The sequence below is a fragment of the Mastigoproctus giganteus genome, chromosome 6, assembly GCF_048544385.1.
Source record: "Mastigoproctus giganteus isolate SK-2022 chromosome 6, ASM4854438v1, whole genome shotgun sequence".
NCBI lineage: Eukaryota > Metazoa > Arthropoda > Arachnida > Uropygi > Thelyphonidae > Mastigoproctus > Mastigoproctus giganteus.
The window spans coordinates 228,499,290-228,516,893 of record NC_143580.1 but is presented as its reverse complement, the minus strand read 5'-3'; the positions used below and the strand labels follow the sequence as shown (position 1 = coordinate 228,516,893).

The 17,604-nt window shown below is 35.7% G+C and overlaps 1 protein-coding gene across 4 annotated transcripts in view; it reads left to right on the top strand.

Moving 5' to 3' along the window:
* Myo81F (unconventional myosin 81F) overlaps positions 1-17,604 on the top strand; it is a 326,469-nt gene that overhangs the window by 228,259 nt on the left and 80,606 nt on the right. For all 4 annotated transcript variants that reach the window (XM_090376766.1, XM_090376764.1, XM_090376763.1 and 1 more), the window contains 4 exons: positions 4,684-4,754; positions 11,160-11,349; positions 14,918-15,015; positions 15,201-15,291. In XM_090376766.1, coding sequence (XP_090232892.1) covers positions 4,684-4,754; positions 11,160-11,349; positions 14,918-15,015; positions 15,201-15,291 — 450 coding nt within the window. The remainder of the gene's footprint in view (positions 1-4,683; positions 4,755-11,159; positions 11,350-14,917; positions 15,016-15,200; positions 15,292-17,604) is intronic.

The window sequence follows — 17,604 nt, the reverse complement described above, 5'->3', positions numbered from 1 at the left end:
CATTTTGATCCAGACTTGGAGAATTATTATCAAATCTGTTAAGCAAATTAGCATGAAGCATGTCCCACTGGGGACAGTAGTCACTTCATGTCCCATGAAGTCGACTCTCTGTGGTATGTGCCCCAAGCATTATTTATTGATCAACCCTTGTGTAATATTGCAGACTGATTATATTTAATAATTCAAATTAATTGTACTTTTGTTAATTTAATACTTATTCACTGAATGACTTAATGCAAATAACTGACTGTGTCTATAAAATGGGCTGTTGAATAATGATGTAATTTGATTTAAAAAAATAGCAAAAAAATTTGTAATTTGATTTATAAAAAATAGCTTCATTAAACTTCTTCTTTTTTGTTAGAGTAAATTAATGCCTTAAAATGGTTTTTCAATAACAGTATTTGAGAACTGAGTTTTATTTACAGAGTTACAGTTAACTTTCTCAACCAGAAATTGTTTTTCCAGGCAATAAAATAAATCCATTTTTCCTCTACCTGCATAAAACTAATTCAGAGGCATCTCCATCTGCAGTGTTATCGAGAGAGACTCAAGTTCTTTAATTTACAATGTTTGGAAACCAGAAAAGTTAAATTGCACAAGATCTGGTCTTCTGTTACTTTCTAAGATTTCATAATTTGCCATTGGCCTCTGTCTCTCTTACCAATTATTCATTGCATTCTTTTCCTTCAGGGTCTTATGCTTTAATCAGATCCTTTCATCTCTCTTTTCATAGCTTTAGGCATCTTTCTTTTTCAGTACTTCTTTTCTGAAACAAATGTATTACTGGTATGGATAAATCCCCTAAATACTTAGAATTATAATCCCCTTTCTATCCTTTGAATTTATAGTCCTCGCCCTTTCCTTTGACAACTGAAATTTTATTTGATACTGCTCATTTTATGTGGTCACCAGGTGATCACATAAAATGGTATCCACGCTATCATATTCCCATACAATTGGTACCCACACTATCATATTCATATTCATATTTCCTAGATTCTTGGCGAGAACCATATCAGAGGGTATAAATGGGTTTGAGGACATTTGAGCCCCTGGACATTTATGGTAAAATAAATAGCAGTTGGTTCAAAAACTTAATCTTACTTGGTATATTGCTGGTTGTGATTTCCAGTCTGTAAGATGTAATTCACCCACAATGAAGAGATCATATTTTCTTGCTAATTCAACTTGTCTGAAGTGATTTTTATTATACTTTTTTGCAGTTGTTTGGCCTATAACTATGCTTTTACACTACTTATGTAATTAAACTTATGGGTAAACTATGGTGTATTTACACCAACATTATATAGTTAATCTCAATCCATAACATATTATGCCTTGCACATTTAGCCTTCAAAATATTATTATTACCTACACCATTTGGCATCTCTCATATTGTGGAATTAACTTCGCAACTGTGATGGCATGTTTGCTTTACCAGGGTACCTGCTCGTCCACTGATGAGTGAGCCAACAAGCTCCGAAATGGTACTGTCTGGGTGGTGGTGGTGGTGCCCACTGAGAATAAATAACGGTAGTTTCCTCTATTAGCAAAGCGTTGTTTATTCGAAGTAGTGCAATACCTGGTATCTCATTGTGAAGGTAGCCACAAAATGAGATAAAATCAAACGATGCCTTTACACTATTTATGTAGTTAAACTTATGGGTAAACTATGGTGTATTTATACCAACATTATACAGGGTGTCTCAAAAATATTGGTACAAATGTTTAGGGAAGGTAGGTAGGTAACATCTGAAGGAATGTGAATCGCATAGGAACCCATAACCGGAAATGTCACTGTAAGTTGGTACATGGCGCTGTTCATCAGTTCGCGAGAGAAAAAATTTCTGGTTTACTCATTCAAGCAGTAGTCGCTGCACGAAGAGCATGCATCGATATACGAACTGTGAGCTGGCAGACATGCACCTAGTGTATGGATTAACAGAGGGCCCACACAGTGTGCGCCCCCATGCAGCACAACATCACTTTGCAATAAATGTGTGGGCAGGTATGGTTGGTGACTGCTTAGTTGGCCCATACCTGTTACCATCCCGCATGAACTCCACTAAATATCGGATCTTTCTTGAAAAAGTTCTATCAGGGTTACTTGATGGTGTTCCAGCAAATGTGAGACACAACGTTTGGTTTTAACATGACGGGGCGCCTGCCCATTATGGAAGGTGTATTCGTGACCATTTGAACAGGCGTTCTGGGCGTCGATGGATTGGCCATGGTGGACCCGTTGCCTGGCCCCCATGCTCACCTGATTTATTGAGCCTTGATTTCTTTCTGTGGGGGGCCCTCAAATCTATTGTGTATGAATCGCCTTGGAGACGGAAATGGATCTCGTGGCGAGACTCATCTGCACTGCTGCTACTGTCAAAGAAACTCCAGGTGTGTTCGCCGTGTCCACCAATCCATGCTGCGTCTCATGGTGGAACCTTCGAGCATCTGTTGTAACATCATGAAATGTATCCATCTCGTACTCCATTGTTAATATTATGTCAATTAAATGTTTGCCACTAATTACTGTCTTGTGTCATTTCTGCTTCTTGTGCCTCTGCTACTACTTTCCCATGATGTTTCCAGTTATGGGTTCCTATGCAATTCACATTCCTTTAGATGTTACCTACCTCCCTCCCCTAAATGTTTGTACCAATATTTTTGAGACACCCTGTATAGTTAATTTCAACCGATAACATATTATGACTTGTGCATTTAGTCTTCAAAATACATAATTAGTAGATTAGCATTAGCATTAGCATTAGTAGAGGCATTTGATGCAAGAAAGCAAGCTTATGCAGCATCAGCCAAAAAAAAAAAAAAAAACCACTTCCACTTCACCCCTCTGTTCGTTCGAAATACCTGTCCAGCTGAGCCTTAAACTTATTTAGGCTATCAACTTCCACGACAAGGGATGGAAGTCTGTTCCACCAACTAACCACCCGCTGGCTAAAGGCAAATTTCCGCACGTCTATCCTACATCTGTCTTTCCTCAATTTGAATTTATGCTCTCTCAGGTGATTATTCTGAGCGAGAGGAAGAATCCCATCAGCATTGAGCATGCTCAAACCATTCAAGGCTTTATACACCTCTATCAGATCACCTCGCTGGTGCCTAGTCTCCAGACACTGTAATTTGCAAAACTTAAGCCTTTCTTCATAAGAGCACCCCTTTGTTCCATTCACTAATCCTGTTGCCCATCTCTGTACTCGTTCCAGCAGCTCTACATCCTTCTTGAAATGAGGCCTCCAGACCTGTATACAGTACTCTAGGTGTGGCCTGACCATTGCCTTATACAAGGGAATAATCACCTTATCCCTGCTAGAAAAATTCCTATATATCATTGACAATACACCATGAGCTACTCTTGCAGCCCGTCTGCACTGCTCAGAGAACTTCATATCTGCCTGCACAACCACCCCCAGGTCCCTTTCATTCTCTACCACTGTCAGTGTAGTACCACAGAGTTGATACGTTGCTCTGGGGTTGTTGTTTCCCATGTGTAGTACTTTACATTTGTCAATGTTAAACTTCATTTGCCACCTCTCAGCCCATCTGCTCAACCTTTCCAGATCCTGTTGCAGCAGCATAGTGTCAGTAGTGTCCTTGACAACCCTGCCTACCTTTGTATCGTCTGCAAACTTCGACATTAAGCTTGATATACCATCATCAATATCATTTATAAATACAGAAAACAATATGGACCCAACACTGAGCCCTGAGGGACTCCACTAATAACATTAGTCCCCGACGAGCAGTGTCCATTGATTACCACTCTCTGTCTTCTCCCCCTCAGCCACCCCTTTATCCACAGCAGCAATTTGCCTCCAATGTCACACTGCTCCAATTTGTGCAGCAGTCTTCCATGTGCAACAGTATCAAAAGCCTTTCTAAGATCCAAGTATATAATATCAAAGTTATTCCCTGCATCCAGTTCCTTTGTGACTGCATCATAGTATCCAATCAAATTGGTCAGGCAAGACTTCCCCTTAACAAAACCATGCTGTGTCCGAGCTATAACTGAAGTCTTGTCTAAATGATCCTGCAGTGCTTCTTTAACTAGTGCCTCCATTAATTTTCCTGGAACAGAAGTTAAACTCACAGGTCTATAATTACTTGTGTCAGCCTTTGATCCTCCTTTGTGAATTGGGGTCACATTTGCACATCTCCAGTCTGTGGGTACCTCCCCTGAGTCCAAGGAAGCTCTCATAATTATCGCTAAGGGTTTGCTTACTTCCTCTGCTGCCTCCTTTAATATAACTGGATAGATCCCATCCACCCCGGGTGCCTTTCTTGTGTTTATCTTCAACAATTTCTCCTCCACTTTACTCTCAGTTATTACAAGATTCTCTAGCTTACTGCTAGAGTTGAATATTTGTAGAATGCAATCCTAAACAAGATAAAATAATTAACTTTACAAAATTACTTGGTATATAAATTTATAAAGTACAAATCAGATATAAAACCCATTTGCACAATTCATTAATCTAAAATCGTGGAAGAAACACCCCTTTTAATTCTTTTTGTAATTAACAAAAAGGATAAAAAGATAAATTTTCTAATTATAACAAATTAATATATTTTGAAGAGTAAATTAATTGGTAGTTAAGTAATATTCTCTCATTATTCTACTCATTGGTATTCATCTCTACATTATCTCTCTTTTCATCTCTGTAGCATACACCAGAATATGAACATGTGATCAAAGGTTATGAATACCTGGCTGATATAATATCGAATTGGGAATTGTAAGTATTTTCAACTTCAAATCATATAATTAATGAGGGTTATATGTTGTCTGATTCTTTTTCACCGCCTATATATATAGTTTTGAAATTAGTTTACAGGAGAAGGGGGGAAAAATTTTAGATTGAATGGATATTCATAAAGAAAGCATAAAATTAGTTTAATGACAAAAGCAATAAAAGTAAGAGATAAAAAGAAAAGAGAATAGAAGAGAAAAAAATTATAAAATAATAAAATACTAAGGAAAAAGATATTGTCAGATAATGTACAACCATGGTGTTACTTTACTTTATATATATATAAAATAAAAAATAAATAAATTTGCAGCCATTGTCAATCCACTGCAGGATGGAGGCCTCCTCAACAAGTCATGTTGAGGGAATGGACCATGATCTGCCATGCTGGTCCAGTGTAGGTTGGCCGATTGACCATATTTAACAGTCAGGTACTTGAACCCCAGTCTACTCGAAGAGAGTGTGCTATTGCACTCCTGCTCTTGACCACTTGGTTATGGAGAGCGCACGCGCGCGCGCGTGTGTGTGTGTGTGTGTGTGTGTACATATATACATAGTTTTGAAATTAGTTTAGAGGAGGAAAAAAAAGAAAAACAAATAAAATAAAATTAGTGATTGAAGGGATATATAAAAGTCATAAAGAAAGTGTAAAATTAGTTTAACGACAAAAGTAATAAAAGTAGGAGAGAAATAGAAAAGAGAATAGAGCCGACCGGGCTAGCCGAGTAGGTAAAGTACCTGCCCGGCAACCCAAAAGGTCGCGGGTTCGATTCCCGCCTCGGGCTTGGATCAAAGTACTGCAAAAACCTTGGGACGTGCAATATGGCCACAGAAGCCGATGCGCCAACAACTACCAAATCAAAAAAAAAAAAAAAAAAAAAAAAAGAGAATATGGATTAAGCAAAAAAATTAAAAATAAAAATTAAAAAGCATATTGTTGTATACCATCTATTTTATGACATTTTCAAGGACCAACCTCCAAAATTGAGAGAAAAAACATCAATACGTTGCCCTCTGTTTCTGTAATAAAATATATTCAAGCAATAATAATGATAAATGAAAAAATAAATTAATTAAATTTAGAATTTTAAAATGAAGGTAATATTATTTGGTACCGTATAATATTATTGTTATTGCAAGTATATAATTCACTGTTGACCCAACAGAGAACCAGATTAAAAAAAGGCTAAAATTGAAATTAATATCAAATAACATTAGCATTAGTAGAGGCATATGATGCAAGAAAGCAAGCTTATGCAACATCAGCCAAAAAAAAAAAAAACACTTCCATTTCATTCCTCCGTTTGTAACATAAAATAAAATTAATTAGAATAAGATAAAATCAAAATATAGCTTGCAGAAATGTAAAACAAATCAAAATATAGCTTGCAGAAATGTAAAACAAAACAAAACTGTTTCCAAAAGTAATAACAAGTTACTTGTTCCCAGAAAGAAATAAAAATGTTGCCTTTCATGCAGCATTAGCATTAGTTGAAGCATATGATGCAAGACAGCAAGCTTATGCAGCATCAGCCAAAAAACAACTCTCCCATTTCACCCAACCCAATCACTCCAAATGTTTGTCTAGTTCAGCATTAAATTTATTTAAGCTATCAACTTCCACAACAACAGATAGAAGTCTGTTCCAGCAATCAAATACCCGCTGGCTAAAGGCAAACTTTCACACATCTATTCTACAACTGTCTTTCCTCAATTTGAAACTATGCCCCCTCAGGTCCTTAATCTGAGCAAGCGGAAGTATCCTGTCAGCTTGAGCCTGCTCAAATCATTCAAGGCCTTATACACCTCGATCAGATCACCTCGCAGGTGCCTAGTCTCCAGATGCTGCAACTTGCGAACGCAAGCTTTTCTTCGTAATCGCACTTCCTTTGTTCCTCTCACCAATCTTGTTGCTCTTCTCTGTACTCATTCTAGCAACTCTACATCCTTAAGTAAGGATGTAGAGTACAATAAAGTAAGGCCTCCAGACCTGTATAGGTGTGAATTAGGGATACATTTGCACTCAAGGTGTGGACTGACCATTGCCTTATACAGAGGGATAATCACCTCCTTGTCTCTGCTAGCAAAATTCCTATATATCTTTGACGAAACTGCATGACCTGCTCTGGCAGCCCATCTGCAGTGCTCAGAGAATTTCATATCTCACTGCACAATTACCCACAGGTCTTTTTCATTCTCCACCACCCTGAATGTAGTACCACACAGTTTGTATGTTTCTCTTGGGTTAATGCTACCCATATGCGGTACTTTACATTTGTCAATGTTAAACTTCAGTTGCCACTTCTCAGCCCATCTGCCTAAATTTTCTAGATCCTGTTGCAGTAGCATACTGCTTTTACTGTCATTAACACCCTGCCATCCTTTGAATTATCTGCAAACTTGGACATTAAGCCTGATATACCTTCATCAATATCATTGATAAATACACAAAACAACAATGGGCCCAGCACCGAACCCTGGGGGACCCCACTAATAACATTAGTCCACGTAAAGCAGTGTCCATTGATTACCACTATCTGTTGTCTCCCACTTAACCATCCCTTTATCCATTGTAGAAACTTACCCTTAATGCCATACCGCTCCAATTTGTACAGCAGTCTTCCATGTGCAACAGTATCAAAGGCTTTCCTGAAATCCAAGTATATGATATCAAAATTATTTTATGCATCCAGTTCCTTTGTAACCACATAATAGTATCCAATCAAATTGGTCAGACAAGACTTCCCCTTAATAAACCCATGCTGTGTCTGAACTATTGCTGCTGTCTTGTCTAGGTGATCCTTTATCACCTCTTTAACCAGTGACTCCATTATTTTCCCTGGAACAGAAGTTAAACTAACAGGTCTATAATTATTTGTGTCACCCTTTGAACCCCCTTTGTGAATTGGGGATACATTTGCACATCTACAGTCCATGGAGACCTCCCCTGACTCTAAGTATCCTCTCATAAATATGGCCAAGAGTTTGCTTACTTCCCTTGCTGCCTCCTTCATGATAACTGGATAGATTCCATCTGCCCCAGGTGCCTTTTTTATGTTTAACTTCAACAATTTCTCCTCCACTTTGCTATCAGTTATTACAAAATCACTTATCTCCCTGTTAGAGTTTGATAAACTTCTGGCATTCCCCTCCTTGAATAACTCCTCATGCAAAATACTCAAGGAGTTATTCAAGGAGGGGAATGCCAGAAGTTTATCAAACTTTAACAGGGAGATAAGTGATTTTCCTTAGATAATGAAAACTGTTTACTCCCAATTGAAACTAGTACTTTTTTAGCTGTAGTGACCTCTAGTGGAGAAGAAAGAGACTATGCTTGGAATTAGTAAATTTGTGTCAGTTAACCCAAAAAAACCATGGAATAGTACCACACTGTAAATAGCACTATGCTGATGATGTATATGAGTTAAGTTTGTATGTGTTGCAGCATAGCATAGTGTAGAAAAATAATGACTTATGAAGTAGCAATATAAATCTTACTGAACTTCTGAAAGGAAATAAAAGATTTAAGAGTAAATAGCATCTTGATTCCCCTTGAAAACGTAATAGTGCACAAGACATAAAAAGAAGGGTAAAGATAAAAGGTAAAGGTAAACTGCAGCCATTATAAATCCACTGCAGGATGAAAGCCTCCTCAACAATTCATTTTGAGGGAAATGGATCATAATCTGCCATGCTGATCCAATGGCAGATCGACCATATTTAGCATCCGGGGCTTGAACTACTCAAAGAGCATGTGCTACTGCACTCCCTCTCCTGACCACTCAGCAATGGAGGCTGTGTAAAAGAAGGGTAGATTAAAGTAAATAAATTGCAAAAACAGAAGTAGATATAAGTTGACATTCAGGTATGCTTGGGGTTACAAGCCCATTCATTTGTAGGCCATTGAGTAGATTATACTCAGGGTCCTACTAAAGGAATAGGTGCATCTCAAATGAACTTAGAAAATTTGCTTCCATCTACATTTGAGAAAGTGCATTCAATGTGCCATTATCTTCAAAACCTTCCATATTCTTCATAATCTTAAGAAACAACATTCCAAAAATTCTTAAATAAGTTGAAAAAGTAGAAGTCTGGAATTTATAGCTAAAAGTAAACACATACTTTTGGGCTAAGCTGTAAATCAGAACAGAACTCAAAATTTTATCAAAAGTTTATTCCATTTACATAAACTAACCTCAATACATACAAAAGAACAAATAAAACTGCATACCAAGCTATAAACAAAAACCAAGAATTGCTGCTAATAGCCTGGGATCCAATCAGTGTATCAAGAGAATCAAGCAGTTGTTAATTTCTTGCACTTTTACTGTTACAGCACTTGTTTATTGACCACTTGAGAATGACTGCCTATATGAATTATGGCACACAGCATTTTGGTGCTTTTTTAAATACGTGTATGCATAACAGCACATCATTTGTAGTGCCATTTGACACTTATATGTATCAGACATAGCAAATGTGTGAAAGGCATATATAGAAGAAAAAAAAAGTAAAATGAAGGAATTGCAGAATTTAAAGAAAAATAAAATAATATATGCTGTATTAGATATGATTAATACATTGTATAGGCCACTTACTTTCACTTATTTTCAGTTTTATATAAAACTGAAAATACATCTTACCACACAGAACAAGAGGTACAGAGGATTCATTAGAGACATATGTTATATCTGTGTGGTAAATATGCTCTTTAGTCAAGGCTTAAATAAAACTGGCACTCACCTCATGATCCGTTTAGTTGCATGAATTATATAAAAAAGGGGGTATGGGAAGGCCTCAGATTAAAAACTAAAATCATAAGTTAAAAATCTTGGGCTAAAATTAAAATCAAGCTCAGAGGAGGAAGAGGTGCACCGTGTCATCCTCTAGTTGTCAGTTTTAAAACGTAAAACTGTAAAGTTATGATTAAATGACAATAAGTCCAATAGTTGTGAATGATGGACTTTCGTTAAAAACATCTTCAGTTGGCACTAAGCAAATAAAGGATAGAGAATCGGCGTGAACTTTAATTACCCGAATGTTTTAAAACTGACAACTAGATGCAAATAGATGTGATGCACCTGTTCCTCCTCTGAGCTTAATTTTAAAATGTAAAAAATGTATTTGGGAGTTAAGACAGTGCGAATCAGCATGAAAAAAAGTTTATGGTAAGGAAACATTGCATGCTTTATGGTTTGGGAGAAAATTATTTTAAAATATATTCAATATAATTAATTGGAAATAAAAGTAAAAAAGTAAATTGCAGCCATTATCAACCCACTGCAGGATGGAAGCCTCCTCAACAATTCATGCTGAGGGAAATGGACCATAATCTGCCATGCTGGTCCAGTGCGGGTTGGCAGATCGATCGTATTCAGCAGTCAGGAGTTTGAACCCCGGTCTACTCAAAGAGCGTGTGCTACTACACTCCCGCTCCTGACCACTCGGCTACGGAAAAATGAATGTCCAATAATTGGAAATATTGGACATTAATTAGACATCAAAGAAGAAAGAAGAGGGATAAAAGCATCGCCTTATGAATAAATTCATTGACTGAAGATATAATAACTACTTGTGCAAACATAATGAATAATATATATCCATTTATATACATAGACGACCTCTGGAAACCAGGCGTAAACCATTTGTAATCAGTCTTTTGCACTAAGCCAGGCTCTTCTGTAGTCATCTTTCCTCTTCAAGAGCATCTCGTGGGATGCATGGTGACTCTTCCCATGATTAAAGCCGGGCCCCCTTCAAAATTGCCCATGTGGTAGGAAATGGCATACCACCACATTATCTGATGCCACAGAGATCATAACAAAACCAACTCCAAAAATTGCTGTTAAAGAAAGACCTGCAACTAGGTGGAAGGATGGGATCAGTGAACTTTTGGGTGTGACACTTTGCGATGCTGCTCGTATAGCACATGATCGATGCAATTGGAGAAATTTGTTGGTGGTCACAACAGCTCCTCAGGAAACTATGTTACTGGAAGAAGAAGAATAGGCCACTTGGTGGGTACTTTCCCTAGCTTTACGACACCACAATGCCAAGGAGTATGCTTTTTGCAGTATTTGCATAATCTGTAAGCTTGAGAGTTTATAAAGATTTAACTGAATATTTGGTTTATGTGTATATATGCTGACAATCATTTCTTATCATTAATGATACTTAGTCTTTATCGAGATAATAGGAAAAATTAGATAATTTTTATGTGAAACTTATATAAGAATCTTTAAGTTGGTTTCTTGAAAAAATTTATATTTTAAGCTGTTCCATATTTTTATGAAAATTTCACTGCCATTTATTATTTACTTCTTAAATAAATTTTATTATTTAATAAGTTTTCATTTAATATGGAAAAATCATTTGTAATAATATATAATTTAGGTGTCGTCGCACGTCTGCAACATTTAGTAAATATAACACACTGTCCAGAAAGGGTCCAACTCTTGCTCTTGGTGGAGGTGAATGTAGATTCTTATTCCGTAAGCGGTTATTCCGAAATCCAAGAGAAATTCCTCAAGATCCTATTGAAATCAACTTATTGTTTGCTCAAGCTGTTCATGGTGTTGTTAAGGTAGATAAGTTTTTTTTTAAGCTGTAGAAATAAAATTATAAATTAAATTACACAATTCAAATTTTAGTAAATGCATATTTTTAATTTCAAATTAAATATATTGAGTTTTAGCTGTTTTAATAATTTTTGAAGTTTTTAATTTCAGTGCCCATTGTTTTCATCTCTTATTCTTTTTAAATATGCTTCCTGACTTCTCTGTTCTTTTATTTTACACACACACCATACTGCATTTGTAGACTTCCATTCTAGTTTGATCAGCATTATCTTTTTGAAATATCACATTGATGCTCCCATGATCCAGATCTTATGTATATTAAGGGTTGATCAAATTAAGCATAGAAACTGATTTGGAAGTCCAGTTTGGACTGTGACACCTGTAATGTAAGTGGTTGCAGTTCAAACATAGTAGTTTAGTAGTTTAATATACTTTCCAGAAATCTTTCATTCAGAAGATGTAGAGATTTGAGTAAAAATTGTTAGGACCACCTGCATTTCCATGAGCCTTAGCTGCGAATTGTTGGAATTTATATAACACAAATGGCTGACTGCAGAAAAAGGAAACTGTCATATGAAAATTAATTTACATTTTTAACTAGAGATATAATTTTCTAAAAGGTTGGGCCAAATAATATCACTGCAAATACTTGCAGAAGGTTCTTCTAATGAATTTGCAGTGTCATACAGAGAGGATATTTCCTGCTCATTCCAGTTTATATTTGGAGAGGGAGTTGATGGAAACTTACCATTTTGTAATTTGATCTTTTGAATTAGTCTGTGTTCACATCTTTGTCAATTGCCAAGGTAAACCTAAGCCAGAATTCTTGCTTTGCCTTTCTGCTGATTGCTGGACTTTTGCAGATAATGTGTCTTATAGTGTTCCTGTTCCTTTCCGTTTTTTTTTGTACTTCCCTGTTCACTTTTTGAAATAAAATATTTGCGGAATTATTTTTTTTTCCCATGCTTATTTTTTTCTCCCTCCTTTTTAGTTTGCGTACATTCCTGATTCCACTTTGACTTATTCATTTTCAGCATGATGATGATTGTGGAATAGAGACTTTTGCATCTACAAGGCGCTTTTTACTATAAAAACATTCTTTTATTTTATTTTGGCACAAATGCTTGATCAGGAGAGTTTACAGTTAATTATTTTGTTAATGAATACAATCATTAACCATATTTAGCAGTCATGCAGGCTCGAACCATGGTCCATTCAAATGCATGTGCATTATCACATTCTTGTGCAGGCACCTCCGTATCCAGGTGGGCAGGAGCAGCAGTGCATAGCACACGCTTCTTGATTAGACCGGGGTTCAAGCTCGTGACCACCAAATACGGAGGATGCGGAAAGGTCAGGGAATGACCACCGCATATTCCCAGAGCAATATGGCCTTAGCTGCTAATGCTCCTAAAAACCAAAAACAACAACAACATTCTTGTGCTTGGCCATTTGGTTACATCAAACTTGATATAGTAAGTTACTGTTAACTGGTTGGAACTGGATAATATTCTGATATAATTTCATATACAAATTGAAATTAGCATTAGCATTAGTAAAGGCACATGATGCAAGAAAGCATGCTTATATAACATCAGCCAAAAAAAACACACCCTTCTCATTTCACCCATCCGCTCACTCCAAATGTTTGTCTAGTTCTGCCTTGAATCTATTTAAGCTATCAACTTCTACGACAGATGGAAGTTTGTTCCAGCAATAAACCAACCACTGGCTAAAGGCAAACTTTCACACATCTATCCTACAACTGTCTTTCCTCAATTTGAATTTATGTCCTCTCAGCTGATTATTCTGAGCAAGAGGAAGAATCCCATCAGCATTTAGCATGCTCAAACCATTCAAGGCTTTATACACCTCAATCAGACCACCTCACAGGTACCTAGTCTCCAAACACTGTAATTTGCAAAACTTAAACCTTTCTTCATAAGAGCAACCCTTTGTTCCATTCACTAATCTTGTTGCCCTTCTTTGTACTCGTTCCAGCAAACGAGTTTTTTCCTCTGAAAACTGTACATTTCCTGCACGGTTCATTATGTGGGTTGATCACTATTAGCAATTTGCAAATTACTGGGACATGGCCACCATTTATATTTAGTAGATTTAATGACTTGACCATTCATATTTTAGATAAAACGTAGGGGAATGATGAAGAGGTCAGTTGCTAAGATAGATCTAGTGAATAGGTGCATGTATGTATGTATTACTGGCACAACAGTAATCAGAACCCCCAAAATGGGAAGTAGCTGGTAAAGTAGACAAATTGATGGTGGCAGTTGCATAAGTATGCCATCGAAATTTTTAATAGATAATAGGCAAAGGTGGGAAGTAAAAAGAAACTATAAGTATTTTAAACTGCTAAATGCAGCACACTAAATATGTAAAGAAATGGCTTTAGATAGGATGTTACAGTATATTAGTATGATTCCACTATGAATAGTTTGTACATTATTTCTACCTCATCTGCCACATGGTAAAATTTTCTGTTGTAGTTCTTGATAATCACTTGATACAACTTAATTTTTAAGAAAGAAAAAATAAACTTCTCTTATAAGTAGATTGATCACAACAGTCTCAACCCAGTAGAGCATTTGTGAGGTATGGTCAAAGGAATTATTACATATAGACCATATAGACTGCTTCTGGCCTCTATCCCAGAATTTATTATGTAAAGCATTTCAACATTGCCTGCATATTTGTTTATTATTGTAATAAATTACAATAAATTACAATTGTAATAAATTACAATAAATTATAAATTGTATTATATGAAAACCAGATCAGTTTCATATAAACACCAGTGTTTATGTGAAATCGATCTCGGGTTTTGATGTACCATAGTTTGAACTATTTAATAATTCAAAGAAACTTATTTTCTTTTTCATTGGGTTATTTATTATTATTATTTTTTTTATGTAAACCCCAAACACGAGAGGTATTAGAACCTATAGTACTTAGTACCGTGCTTGGGTTGGAGGTTGAGAAGACATAAGAAGATATTTGTTGACATTGGACTTGAACTTCTGTAGACTGTAATTTTCAGAAAATACGTATGAAGGAAGGTTGTTCCAGAAAACGGCAGTTGAACGAATAAACGAGGAAGATGAAAAGTTGGTTCTGTGAGTTTGAAGTTGGACAGTAAATGGATGTTGGCTGGTGGTGGCCAGCCAACATCCATTTACATCGCTGTAGAAGTTGATAGCTTAAATAGATTCAAGGCAGAATTGACAAACATTTGGAGCGAGTGGATGGGTGAAATAAGGGTTTTTTTTTTTTTTTTGGCTGATGCTATATAAGCTTGCTTTCTTGTATCATGTGCCTTTGCTAATGCTAAAGGAATAGGTAGGAATATTACATTATGTGGACTGAACCTAATCATTTGGACATGAATGCATCATCATTTACTTAAGAACTAGTATTTTTCTCATTTATACATAAAAAGTTCATCTAGTTTTGTAGTTTAGTATTAAAAATTGAAAAGCTGTGTCATATTGATTGTAGGAAAAGACAGACCTCCTCTAATCCAGATAATGATTCTATCTTGTTTACTTTTTATAGGCAGATGAATTTCCTATTACTGAAAGAGTTGCTCTACAGCTTGCTGGACTACAGGCTCAGGTGTTACTAGGTGAACCAGAACATGGCAAAATGGAAAGGTTAATAGCATTCATTGTTGAATCTTCTCCTGAAAGTAATCTTTCAGGAGAAGATTGTATTCCATATTGGTATCTATTCTGGAGCTACTTATACTTTTTTATAGTTTTGCATGATTCGACTGTTTGTTTTACTGATTCATTATTTCTTGTAAATTACTTAATTTCCTCTTCTATTTGTTTTTCAGGTATTCTGATGTTGGAAGTTACTTGTGCTCTAGGATTCGGAAAACTAAGAAAGATTCTGAATGGTTTTCAGAACTCTCTGAAGCTCATAAGGTAAAGTTGCATAAATTTAATAGCAGGTAAATTAATAATTTATTAAAATACTAATACCTAATATCAGAAAAATCATTAAAAACATGTAGCATCATCTCCCCTAGACAGCAAAACAAAAGGAATAATTTCATTAGAGAATGAGTAATTAAGAGAAACAAATATTAAAAATCCAAAGAAAATAGGACTACTGAGTTGGTCGTTGTGGAGGTCAGTTGCAATTGTAAGTGTTCTTTGAGAGTAGGTAGGCTTACCTACTATCAAAAGTAATAGTAGGCTTACTTACTATTATCTACTTTGATAGTAGGGTAAGATTAGCAGTTGTAAGATGTTGCTAAGTTTAAATTTTTAATTAAGGGTCAAATGTAATATTTAATTATGCTCACTGCTGATAAATTCTCTAGTTTAAATAATATTTTAGACAGTTTGAAGTAATGGTAAGATCAGGAGATTTTACGTTAGTCAAGCTAGTTTTGCAGTCTAACTTTTATTTGTAGTGCAGGATATTTGTTTAGATATTTGATTAGAGTATTAGTTGTTTTTAAGTAATAATTTATGTAAGGTGATACATTTTTGGCTTTTTTAGGCCTCTGACTGTGGGAATTTAATAATACATATTGGGTAGTACTTGGAAGCACCACTTTCAATACACAGTTGACTCATGGAGGGATTAAACAAAGTTTGTAATACCTCATCATTATTATAACATCTCATATTGTGAAATTCTTCACTATGAATTGCCTAGCCTGGCATTTTCAAATAAGTAATGCTTCCCAGATAATGAAGATGTTGTTGCTTATTCTCAGTTTAGTGCCACAACCAGACAGCACTGTTTTGGGAATTTTTGTTCCCTCTTGAGTGGGTGGGGGAGGCATCGTGAGTGCAATGGGAGTATGTATGAAGGATTTCACAATATGAGATGTTATAATAATGTTGCCTTATTGCAAACTTTATTTGCTCTCTTCATGAGTTTACTGCATATTAAAATGATGCATCTAAGCACTACCCAATACATAATAATTTATATAAGTAAAATTTTGTAAATTAATTTCTGAGATGAATTAATTTAAATATGAATAACACAAATCACACCACATGAATTATTATCAAGTGAATTTTATTGTGTGTTACATTAAGTTAAATTCGCACATGATAAAACTACTAAATTATTGGTCCCATTTCTGGATCCTGTGTTGAAACCTTGAAGCCTGTCATCAGTCAGGAAAGATTTGAAGGCAATTACTAATTTTACAGGATAGGAGATAGTCTCCTGTTTTCCTATAAACCACTGCTAGGTTAAATATAATGTTAGGAAATGTATACAGTAAACCCCCGCTATTCGCGGGGGTTACGTTCCTAAGAAATTCCGCGAATACCGAAAACGCGAATACTGAGTTATGGCTCCCATACTAATAAAGGGGTTCCGTTCCAAAGTACGAAATATATAAGAAAAACTAATCTAAAATTTTGTCTATGTATGTATTATATGTATCTTCATAATATGACTATGTACATAGACAGTACATAGTGAAATGCAAGCATATGGCATCGAAATGAAAATAAGAAACAATTTAATATTAAATGTAATATTTATTAGAAATTTCAAACAAATCTTTCAAACCAGCGCCTTTGTTAGCTAAAACACTTTCCCACCAGTGCTATCACCAGTTTCGCTAAAGTGTTGATAAAGGAGTTTTGCCTTTTCACGGATGATGAGTGAACTTAACGGAATTTTATTTTGAGTTCGGTCTTCTATCCACAGATTTAAAGCTTTTTCCATTTTTTCTAATTTAACTTCACGAGTTACAGAGCAAATTTTTGAAGCAATTAGTGCGTTTTCACGGACACTACGGCGGATTTTTTCTTCCGATTTCTTGATTGATCGTACCGTTGACTCATTGATTTTATAATGTTTTGCCACTGAGGAGACACTTTCACCATTAGAAATTTTGTGTAATAACTCTATTTTATTCGCTAATGTCATCACCTTTGATATTTTCACATGTCCCTTGCTATTCGTAGCCATATTTTTGTATGCATTAGAAAGAATTTGCCCACAATAAAGTCACTTTCTTCTGTTAACACACTCGAAAAAGTCTTTTTTACACTGCTTTTGCAGTGTTTATATGCTTATAAATTTATTCAATTTATAAGCATATAAATTTAAATAAACGACGAAACCTTCCATGACAAGCGCATAACACATACTGAACAAGGATTAGCGAGAAACATCCACGCTCGCGATTTTGTCACCCCTCTCCCCCCCACCCACTGAGCGCTATTTTGACCGGGAAAGATAATTTTAGCCACGCCCAT